The following is a 12,415-nucleotide window of genomic DNA, read 5'->3' on the forward strand; positions in this document are numbered from 1 at the left end:
ACAAAACCCCTAATAGTACTTTCTTAATCTAAAACATGTGACTCTGTTTCATGCAAGGTATTTCTTGGATAAATATAGCAAATGCTTAATATTTCAGGAGGCTGGAAAGTCTCTCTCTTAACTCATATGAACTTTACATCATTTTCACCAAAAAAGTGATAGTCCTGAGAGTCCTTCAAAAAGCATTCTTGACTCCTGCCTCAGTCCAAACTGAGGCAGTTTAATAATACTGCCAATTTAGATTTTTGATCTAATTGGAATCTGTTTCAGGGAAAAATAATAGTGTTCTATGCAATCTCCACAGAGAAACTTCACCCTCTCCAACAATATAACCGATTAATCTGATTTTCCATAAAACTGACCCTTTAACCATAAAACCTCTTGAAGAAAAGCCACAGAAAGAATCTGCCATTCTCCATTTATGCAGTAAGTGGAGGAAATGTCTTTTAGAAACTGTTTGTCTTTCCTCCAAAGTAATATAGAAAAGGTGGATCTATGGAACAATATTTTCCATGCCTTTAACAATTCCACTGATTGGAATAAGCTTCACACAAGATCCTTTTACCTTTCAGAAAGGAGGCAGAGAGCACATAGATGAATTGATCATCAAAAAGTCACATCATTTAAAGGACAATTTCTTCCAGAGATTCAAAAACCTTTTATGGATAATAATTAGTTAATCCTGATTACATTATGGTGCTGTAAAAAAGAATCAACATTAATTCATGCTTTTCTTCCACCTTACGTTTAAGATCTGAAAAATTCAGAGACAGATGGATTAATCACCTATCAAATTCTACAGTGTGGAAATATTTGGGCCTCCACAAAATTTCCATAGATTTTCTCCGCTTAGCATTACACCTACTGTTACCATATCAGGGAAATGAGAGAAAACGGAGTTACATACCCATAGAAGTCTACAGTAGCACATTGCTATGGCAACATACTCAAAAGTAAACACGGGCTTTTGGAGCTGGATTCAGAGTTAAGTTTTTGTTGTACTGAAGAAAAACATGATCATAGTTTGGGACTCCTGATATTACAACTACTCTTGAATAAATTCTGCCTTTGGGCTGGGTGAGTGGGTGAGTCCATTTGTACAAATGAATATGCAATTCACAAGGAAAATACCAGAATAATATGTTAACATCACTCACCCCAAGAGCAGAAACTTTTCAACTGGAAAGATTCATTTCTGAGAAGTCCCCTTGTGTTGAGTTTGAACCAGAATCTTAACCATTGAAGGCTATTTAATTCCAATGGCATAATCTCATTTTTAGTCAGTTATCTTGAATGAAGCACTGGAGTGATGTTTTGTGAAATTCTACTATTCATAACTTGAATGTTCTCATTTAGGATTATCTATAGCAGTACTATATTAAAAAATATCCAGCAAGTTACTGAAGCATATTCTTCCTCTCATAAATCTCCATCAGCTACTCCCCTGTCATAATATGTTTGCAAGGTGTTTCACTCTAAATCCTGCAAAATTCTGTCCTGTATTCTCCCCACAATTGATGTTAAGTTAATGGCTCTATAATTGCTTGCTGTATCTTATGTCTTTATCATGAATAATGTTGCCACTTTCTCAACTGACTGATATGCCTTGAGAAAACTTCCCTAGCTACAGTGACAGTATTCAGTATAATTTGCCTATTGCTAAGAAGGAGAACCTTTCACATGAAGGTTGGAAATGCAAGGGTTGGAAATCATGATGAATCAACTCAAAATAATTACTGAAATCTGTTTGTTTAATAACAATAATATAAATTTATGTTGATAGGATAGGTCTTTCACTTCAGCAAACTTATTATTCATTTCCCATTTTAAGCTTTGGCTCTCAGGGAACCAAAATAATACTACAAAATTATCTTTTGGAATAAGATTACACATTCAAGGTCTTGACCAAGGGTTCTTTTTTTCCCAAACAAATCCTTCTGTTTAGAAATTAATTTAGCTATGTAACAAATGAAGTAAATGTTCACATAATACTTAATGTATGCTGGTAACACAATGCACACAATTACTGAATATTAATTTATAGATCAGTGCTGAAGCTGCTGAAATAAGTGCTGAAATAAGTGTATGGCTAATTATCAAGTTAAGTGCATGCATACAAGGAGAGAGGTATAACCACTAACATTTTTTATAAACATCTCTTTTCACTCTCAAGAGTCACAATTCTAATTAGAATTCTCCTAAATAGGAAAAGACTTTTTTCAATGTTAACATATTTCTAAATTAGCCACTGCACATTTGGTGTATTGCTTTCTCAACACATTTCTCTTTTTTCTAAAATTATTTCCCCACTCTACAGGGGTGCAGAGTAGAATCAATTCTTACCTAGAGAACAATTTTGATTTGAGGTCCTAAAGTTTTAAATGTTGTTTTAAAAACAACATTTAGGCAATGGATTCTAAAGGCAAGAGGTTTGAAATTGCCAGAATCCAAATAGAAAATCTAAGAATTTCAAACCTTAGATTTGTCAACATGGTAAAATGAGGGATTATTTTCCCTTTCAGAAGAGTATGTCTTTCAATAATATATCAATACAAATAAGTCCCACCTTCTTATCATGGTGTGGTTAATATGGTGAGTCCTTTGATTTTTTCAGGAATCCCCATAGTGTGAGGTAAACTTCTTTTTCAGCAGCAGCTCAAATATGAGGGATAACTAGATAATAAAAGCAATACTACTCCAGAAAACCCTTTGGACTTTACTTCTCCATATTTTATACATAGTTATTTTTAAATCTTAGTCATTTTGGTGTGACAGCTTCAACTTTTGAATGAAGAAGAGAAGCATTTCATTTATTCATTCATTCATTCATTCATTCAATAGTATTTATTGAGCGCTTACTATGTGCAGAGCACTGTACTAAGCACTTGGAATGAACAAGTCAGCAACAGATAGAGACAGTCCCTGCCGTTTGACGGGCTTACAGTCTAATTGGGGGAGACAGACAGACAAGAACAATGGCAATAAATAGAGTCAAGGGGAAGAACATCTCGTAAAAACAATGGCAACTAAATAGAATCAAGGCGATGTACATTTCATTAACAAAATAAATAGGGTAATGAAAATATATCCAGTTGAGCAGATGAGTACAGTGCTGAGGGGATGGGAAGGGAGAGGGGGAGGAGCAGAGGGAAATGGGGGGAAAAGAGGGTTTAAGCTGCAGAGAGGTGAAGGGGGGTGGTAGAGGGAGTAGAGGGAGAAGGGGAGCTCAGTCTGGGAAGGCGTTTTGGAGGAGGTGAGTTTTAAGTAGGGTTTTGAAGAGGGGAACAGAATTAGTTTGGCGGAGGTGAGGAGGGAGGGCGTTCCAGGACCGCGGGAGGATGTGACCCAGGGGTCGACGGCGGGATAGGCGAGACCGAGGGACGGTGAGGAGGTGGGCGGCAGAGGAGAGGAGCGTGCGGGGTGGGCAGTAGAAAGAGAGAAGGGAGGAGAGGTAGGAAGGGGCAAGGTGATGCAGAGCCTTGAAGCCTAGAGTGAGGAGTTTTTGTTTGGAGCGGAGGTTGATAGGCAACCACTGGAGGTGTTTAAGAAGGGGAGTGACATGCCCAGATCGTTTCTGCAGGAAGATGAGCTGGGCAGCGGAGTGAAGAATAGACTGGAGCGGGGCGAGAGAGGAGGAAGGGAGATCAGAGAGAAGGCTGACACAGTAGTCTAGCCGGGATATAACGAGAGCCCGTAGCAGTAAGGTAGCCATTTGGGTGGAGAGGAAAGGGCGAAAGCAACATAACCTAGTGGCTAGAACATAGGCCTAGGAATCAGAAGGACCTGGATTCTAATCCTGACTTCACCACATGTCTGTGTAACCTTGGATGAATCACTTCACATCTCTGTGCCTCAGTTACCTCACCTGTAAAATTGGGATTAAATTGTGAGCCCTATGTAAAGCAGGGACTGTGTCTAACATTATTAGCAGTGTCTACCCCAGCAGTTAGTACAGTGCCTGGAACATAATAAGTTTTTACAGATACCATTAAAAAAAGACAATAGCACACTTAGATGAATACTGCATTGGTAATATGCATAATTACTAAGTAAAGCTTTTATTTAGCAATCCTGCAAGTGGAGAGAAAATTCAATACTTTGTACACAGGAAGTGCTGACTAGGGAAAAAAGAGGGTTTTTTTTTTTGCTTCCATTTGTTGAGTCTATTGGGACTACCTGTTTCCTGACAAACTAGAGTTGCTTTATTAGGAAAGAGAAAGTGATAGCTCTTTAAAATGTATTATCAAAATTAGAAGTAAAAGTTACACTGTTTTCTTTTGCAGAAGGTCATGCATACAAGGAAAAGACATATGGAATTGTTTCAAGAGTTAAATCAGAAATTTCAGACTTTGGACAGATTTCGGGACATACCAAATACAAGCAGTATGGTGAGTATTGCTCTGACACCATATTCTTTCTTAAAATTCCTGTTTCTTGCCTATTAGGGAGAATAAGTATAAAGAATGGATTTCAGTTTCAGACCACAACATGCAGCCTACTTGCCATGCAGTATTTCCTGGAAACACAAACCAGCTTCCAAATCCTGCCAATAGATTTCCAACTGGTTTTCCTGTTGCCTTTTAAGAGTTTGAAATTCATTTTCCAGTATCAACACTTTCCCACTGTTAAACATCAGAAGAGTCACGTAAATGATGTTCAGACTTCGGCCTTTTATTCTCTTCCCTTCCACCTCCTTCAGGGATCTACATGGTGCTGTGTGCCAAGTAGAACATTAGCATTTTGCTAATGAAGGTGGATAGATACAATTTCACTGTTACCACCGATTTATCAAGATAAAGGATAAGCTGAAAATTCTACATTAAACAAAAATGGATGCAACAACTAAATCCAAAAGTCTGTGTTGTGAATTGCAATTTACAACCAACTAACTAGCATAATGTGGTCATGGATTTTTCCTTAACCTTGCTGCTGTTATATGGAAGTTCTTTGGAAATGACTGTACCATCTATTGAAATTCCTCTCAGCACACAGATTATTGAAAGATTTTAATCAATATGAATGAATGAGTGTAAAGTATTTGGATCTTAATTTGGTTGCAAATGATGAAATCTGGAAGAACACAAAGGACTGCCTATAGAGCCCTAAACTTAATTACTCCATGGATGAAGACATATCATAGTTTTCTTCTGAACATCCAACCAGGAGTAGGGGAATTTAATGGTGGGACTTTCCCTTGTAAATCAGTATAGAAATAAATTGTGTACCATAGCCAGTCTGTGTTCATGGCAGGAGCGTGTGTTCCTCCGTCCTCATCCTAATTTGGCAAGGACAGCTGTAGCTCTGACTTTCTTTCTAAACCTCTGTGGTCTGTGATGTCACTGAGGCTTCTCAGCTGGGGTGGGTGGTGGTATTAAATGATTAGGGTAGAAGCTTTGAAATGTTATCTGTGGATATATTGAGGTCAGAATTTCCAGGGTGGACTTGGAGATACTACTGGACTGGAAGCCCCTCAAGGGCAAGGATGGTACCTTTATTTATTTTGTATGTTCTCCAAGTGCCTGCTATAGTACTCCACAAGTATTGGTGCTACTGACTTTAACTTGTGCTCCTGTTCTTCCTGAAAAGCACAATTCCCACGTTGGTTAGCTAAAGTGTCACTGTTTAGTTTTCCCCAGGTAGATTTGAGGTAGAAAAAAAGTTATTTCCAAAGGATGTTTTTCATCAAATATGATGCCTGAATTCTGCAAATGCTCAGTCACTGTCTTTTTGCATCATTCCCTGTTCTAAGACCTGTATAATCATATGCAATTAGAAAAAAATTAAAAGGCTCATTTATATGATTGTCAGGAAAAATAAGTAGGATCTCCTCCCTATTCCAATTTAATGACTAATGAAACATAGAGAGAGTTCATTATGCTTAATTAAATCAGATCATTTGTAGTGACATATGCCTGTGAGAAATGGTATCATGTTAAAGTTGAATAAAATTGTTTAAATTAGTAACAAACTTAAAACACATATAATTCATAAAAAATTAGGAGTTTTTTTAGGGTAAACAAATCTCTATAGGCAAGAAGGGGCTTCGAGTGATGATCTAGTCGATCTCTTTGCTTCTAACTGATTGCTCTCCTGACAGATCACTAGCTACTTTCCAGAAAGGATGGGAATGAATTCCTGCAGGTCCCCTGCAACCCTGCCAACCAGGATTGCTAATGGCTTAGCTAACTATTTTTAGCTCCAAGGAAGCTGTTCGGTAATGGTTTAATTCAACCTTTTGGTTCAACCCTCTGTCAGCACCATGCAAGAACTCTTCTCTCAGATGTTAACTTGGTGTTGCATGACCATTATGAACAATAAAGAACAAATTTTATATTTGGCAGATGAAAAATACTGCTTGATTTCTGTATGTCTACTCTGGAACCTCTCATGCTCCCGGAATAGTGCTTCAATCCAAGTGTCTAAAAGTAAACATACTAACAAAAGTGTATCCTCTTTCAATCCCTTTTTAAAAACAGTAGTTTCTTGTCTACAATAATTTCCAGCTCAGTGCTTGCCATACCGCCACCACCAAGAAATTACTGTACCATCTAGAATTTGGCAGAGGGATTTTTTTTTCCTATTTGAAATGCTTCCTATTAAACTTACAGTCTAATCGGGGGAGACAGACAGACAAGAACAATGGCAATAAATAGAATCAAGGGGAAGAACATCTCATTAAAACAATAGCAAATAAATAGAATCAAGGTGATGTACATCTCAATTAACAAAATAAATAGGGTAATGGAAATATATACAGTTTAGCGGATGAGTACTGTGCTGAGGGGATGGAACGGGAGAAGGGGAGGAGCAGAGGGAAATGGGGGGAGAAGAGGGTTTAGCTGCAGAGAGGTGAAGGAGGGGGTAGAGGAAGCAGAGGGAAAAGGGGGGAGCTCAGTCTGGAAAGGCCTCTTGGAGGAGGTGAGCTCTAAGTAGGGTTTTGACAAGGGGAAGAGAATTAGTTTGGCGGAGATGAGGAGGGAGGACATTCCAGGACCGCGGGAGGACGTGGCCCAAGGGTCGTCGGCGGGATAGGCGAGAACGGGGGACGGTGAGGTGGGTGGCAGAAGAGCAGAGCGTGCGGGGTGGGCAGTAGAAAGAAAGAAGGGAGGAGAGGAAGGGGCAAGGTGATGGAGAGCCTTGAAGCCCAGAGTGAGGAGTTTTTGCTTCATGTGGAGGTTGATAGGAAACCACTGGAGGTTTTTAAGAAGGGGAGTGACATGCCCAGAGCATTTCTGCAGTAAGATGAGCCGGGCAGCGGAGTGAAGAATAGACTGGAGCGGGGAGAGACAGGAGGAAGGGAGATCAGAGAGAAGGCTAACACAGTAATCTAGCCGGAATATTACGAGAGCCTGTAGCAGTAAGGTAGCCGTTTGGGTGGAGAGGAAAGGTTGGATCTTGCCGATACTATAAAGGTGAGACCGGAAGGTTTTGGTGATGGATTGGATGTGTGGGGTGAACGAGAGAGCCGAGTCAAGGATGACACCGAGGTTGCAGGCCTGAGAGACGGGAAGGACGGTTGGACTGTACGCCTGTCAAAGGGCAGGGACTGTCTCTGTTACCGATTTGTACATTTCAAGTGCTTAGTACAATGCTCTGCACATAGTAAGCGCTCAATAAATACTGTTGAATGAATGAACTTCATTGTATATCCATCTACCACTATAACTTGTCAAATACACTTTTAAATTTGACTCCATTTATCTTAAAGAAACCCAAGCTGATTTTCATTAGTAGAATATCTTATAAATTTGCTCAGTCATTAAAGAAAAACATGTCTAAAAGTAACCCTCAGTGATTATTCAAACTACTAATGATCATCCGATTGTCTAACATGTATGTTAGATAATCTGAAATATAAGGAAATTAGTTCAATTTTATTTCACTGTGTAATCTTCAAACTGTTTCCCCCAAAGCTCTCTTATTTTCAACAATTGCTTCATTGGAGCTGAAGAGATTTTGAGCTAGGTCATTAAGAAAATTATCTTGCTGTGAGATACAACATTATTGCTGAGTCCCATTCTCTAATTAGCTAACAGACACAGAAAACTCAGCAACTAGTTTAATCCACTCTGCAACACAGACACACAGATTAGAGTGTTTCAGTATTCAAAAAAAGAATCAGTGCTGCTAGGTATAAATGAAATAGTAATCTTTCAGATCTTTCTGCTGCCCATGTGAAAAATGGCTAGGGCTCCTGACAAGTAATAGGCAGTAATAGGAGAGGAGACACCACCAAGAAAGATGATTCCAGAAAGACTGGCTTTCCAATCTCATGGGATAGCAATGCTCCACTGAAGTGTCCAGGCATAGAGGCCCAAGCAGTCAACAAAGGCAGTAGAGAAGAGAGGGGGAAAGAGAGAGAAAGAGAGAGAGAAAATGAACAACTGTGGTCCTCCTACCTCCCCAGTAGGCTAGTGTTGAGTACTAGGGCTAAAGCCTGAAAATAAAACTTCAGTCTCCAAATGTGTCATCTATTATCTCTCCACAAAGTAGCTGAAACAAAAACAGAGAAAGATAAGGACATTGAAGGGAACTGGGAAGAGGGAAACTCCATTGAATAAAAATACGGGGAGACACAATAAATAAAGGGAAAGCAAAGTCATCTGAAAGAATAAAGAAAAGATCAAGAAAAATGAAAAAGAGAAAAACTATAAACTCTTGTAGCACAAGTTTTGCTTTATAATACTGTGCCTGTTATATTGTTATAGTGTACTCTCCAATGTGCTTAGGATTTTGCTCTGCAAACAGTAAGCACTTAAATACAATTGATTGACAGAGGAAAGGGAAAGAGATGAGAAAAACCTCTATGAAAGAGATGCATGACAATAGAGGGCAAAGAAAGTAGGAGAACCACAGACTAGTAGAAAGACAAAAGCACAGAGGAAGTGTATGGGGAATAGAACAGCACAAAGAGCTAGCTGTAGGTAAGATGCGATGAGAAGGAAGAAAACACGATAAAACATAGACAAAGGCATTATTGGGAGTACAAACCTTGGGAAAGGAATAGGTAATTTTTAATTAATTTAAGTACAATTGTCTTTTATTTTGAAATACCTATATTGGAGGCTCAAAAATCAACAATTTATCATTCTATCAGTATTTCATCAGTTTTCTATCAATATTCTATTAGTATTTGAATTATTTTAGAACTACTTAATTTCTGATTAATTTATCACAAATAGAACTCATCTTTCCAGTTATCTTCACTAGTCAGGAAATGCAACCTGGCTAAGTTGTGGATGAATTATTTTTTCACATATTTGAAGAAGGTAAAATGTTAGTCGTGGTTGTGGGAGAAAAATAGAAACTAGTAGAAACAACTGGAAACAAATGCCAGTGAAGAGTTAAAACCACGCCAGGCACTATGAACTTTTCTAATATCTGTTCATCTGATCAGCCACTGAAAAAAATCCTACTCCTGAATCAAAGATTCTGTAAAACTAAGCAAAGTTCTTTTTTTACCTCCCCTACCAGAACTCTACAAGATGGGCATTTTTCTTTTAAAATTCCATTTTCCTCGAATGTTTTTCTCTCACTAATTCACATCATCAGCTGTTCCTACACAAAAGGAATTGAAATTTTGACTGTTGATTACCCTTGTCATTTCTGGAGAAACTACAACTCTATGAGTAGTGTCAGAAACAGAAGGCCGTTTAATCAGATAATGGCAATTGTCCCTTCTTCTCTTCACAGGAAAACCCAGCACCAAACAAGAATCCATGGGACACTTTCAAAAGCCCAAGTGAATATCAACATTACACCACAATAAATGTTTTAGATTCAGAGGCAAAAGATGCCTTAGAACTAAGGCCAGCAGAATGGGAGAAGTGTCTGAACTTGCCATTAGATGTCCAAGAAGGGGATTTTCAAACAGAAGTTTAAACTCATAAGGGATTATACAGAAACAAAACAATTAAATGCACTGACACCTAAGACTTGGGAAGCCTGACATTCCTACCAGGACATTATGACTCTGTATGTCAGGAACTTCATATAGCAAATGTCAGTGGTTTTTTCGTACAGTATATTCTCACTGGTAACCCTAGTGAGAAACCAGGTGTACAATTCCTACCATCCTGTGTTGTAAGTACCCGTGGAATGGATTTGTAAGGTAATCTTTATAGAGAAACCTCAAGCAACGATTCATGTTGTAACCGCTTCATTTGGTTTAGTTTTCAAAAAACTTCACCATGAAGCACAATGTATATATTTATGCAGTTTTTAAAGTTTATAACAGTCTGTTTGCCATTACTACACTTTTTACTTTATAATATAAAAGCAAAGTTTTTGTCATTAAATGAATGTTTGTTGAGCTACATTCTTCATTGCTTTAAATGCAATAAAGTAATAATCTCACTTTTATATGAATAATATATTTCACATCTTTATTATTGCAGTTTTCTCTGGAAAGCTCAGAGTAGCTTTCTCTGCTGCAGCCGTGTATAAAATATTTAAAATGTTGTATGGTGTAAATAAACTTTTGTCTACATATCACTTTTTTAGTGCATTTTATTTTGGATTTGTTGATCTAAAATTTACATATTTATAAAGTTTTTGGAAATGAAGATCCTGAAAATGTATTCACGGTTTTAATAACATACCGTTAATACTCCTTTGAGGCTAGTGATTTCTCAAATGTAATAGTAGGTTTGTACAGTGCTCCTGTATTTTCTACTCAAATACTTTTTGGAACAATGTACCATGTAAATTGGGCTTGTCAGAATTCTATTGCCATCATTCTCTTACATGAATAGTATGTTTTTCTAGCTTGTTGCAAAAACACTACAAAAAGAAAACAGAAAATTACTATCCACAAACATAGGAAATATGTTGATTTGAGATTCTAGGTTGGTACATGAATCAAAGCCATTTATGCTTACAGTTATCCATAGCATACAGTAAAACCTTCTGTGCTTATTCAAGGGAAAACGCCACCACATATCCAGTAGCAAAAAATTTAAAAAAACTTTCAAAAAGTGATTCACAACTATATAGTTCATAGAGAATAAAGGATAATTCAATGTAGGCTTTTTTGTCTGATGGGTTTATCATTTACTGATGATGCTGAGGCAGGGAAAGGATGACATAACAGTTCTAGGACTTTGATTTAAACTAGCCTGGTGTTAAACCTGAGCTGTTCTCTCATATACAAATTCAGAGTATGTGAGGGAAATGATTAAATTGTTCACTGTGGGTTTGGGATATTGTGCAGCCCAGGCTAAATCAGTTACACAAAGAACAAGAAAACACCAAAACCTTAAAACATCAGTCCTACTATGAGTCAGCTTCACTGCCAAGATCATTTGTGGAAATGAAACAGCTCAGGCTTAGCTCCTGTTTGTTATTTTTTATTGTTAAATGTAAAGGTTTTGAAAATATATTTCTAATCAAATTTTAAAAATAAACCAGATAAAAAAATGGAAAAAAGAGTATTACTGTTAAAGGGGGTTGATTTTTCAATGAACATGCTAATTACACTGGTATAAGTGCACTCGTATATAGCATAATATATGGTATATTAAACATCACCAAAAAGATTTTTGATGATTTTGTAAAACTCTATGTGTTTGGAAAATGGAATTCATGTCCATTCTGGTCTATACCATGAATTTTGTGTGCATGCAGCTTTATCTCACAGTTAATTAAAAACCCCTTATTTATGTCATATATAGATTGACAGGCATTGATGGGTTTTTAGGAAGACATTTTGGAACTAAGGCAGATAAACAAAGAACTACCCAACGATTAACCATTCAGTTCATAAACTGGAATACAAAATGTGTGAAAATGCATGTACAATGTGTTGGATATTGAGCATCATTTTGCTGAAAAGTGAAAACCACAAGCCTTGTTTGAATAAATACAGAACATATCTGGATAGCTCCAGTGCCTCTGTTAAAGACTGAGGTGAAAAAAAACCCAGCACTTGCCTCATGGCAGTAGATCAATTCCCTGATCTAGAAGACAAAAGGTGGATTTAGAAGTTGGCCCTGCTATCGCTAAGCAACCATTCAGATCACTCCCACATCCCAGTGCTAGACAGTACTGGACATGGTAAGTGCAGAGCCTTTCCCCTTCCCAAAAATGACTAAAGAATCTTCACCACATCTGCCAGTCTCTCGAATAGTTTCAGATCCCAAAGTCAACAGGACTTTTTTCTATTAAGCTTGAACAAAGCAAGGGTATAACGAATGGACTTTTTTATTAACATGTGAATTCCACACACCGATCAGTCATTTGGACTTACTGAATGCCAACTGTGTGCAGAATGCTGTACTAAGTGCTTGGGAGATGCAGTAATAGAATCAATCAAATTTATTGAGTGCTTAAGATATAGAGCACTGTATTTAGAGCTCTGGAAAGTACAAGATAACCGAGTTGCAGGACGTGTTCCTTGCCTATAAGGAGCTTACAG

General features: G+C 37.7%; 1 protein-coding gene across 4 annotated transcripts in view; it reads left to right on the plus strand.

The window, feature by feature from the left end:
• The window catches only part of ADGRB3 (adhesion G protein-coupled receptor B3), a 688,563-nt gene extending 677,607 nt beyond the window's left edge, over window positions 1-10,956 (plus strand). For all 4 annotated transcript variants that reach the window (XM_029069998.2, XM_029069995.2, XM_039912307.1 and 1 more), the window contains 2 exons: window positions 4,284-4,388; window positions 9,694-10,956. In XM_029069998.2, coding sequence (XP_028925831.1) covers window positions 4,284-4,388; window positions 9,694-9,882 — 294 coding nt within the window. In that variant the 3' untranslated portion in view covers window positions 9,883-10,956. The remainder of the gene's footprint in view (window positions 1-4,283; window positions 4,389-9,693) is intronic.
• The last annotated feature ends 1,459 nt before the right edge of the window (window positions 10,957-12,415 follow it).

This window comes from Ornithorhynchus anatinus, chromosome 1 (assembly GCF_004115215.2).
Source record: "Ornithorhynchus anatinus isolate Pmale09 chromosome 1, mOrnAna1.pri.v4, whole genome shotgun sequence".
Lineage (NCBI taxonomy): Eukaryota > Metazoa > Chordata > Mammalia > Monotremata > Ornithorhynchidae > Ornithorhynchus > Ornithorhynchus anatinus.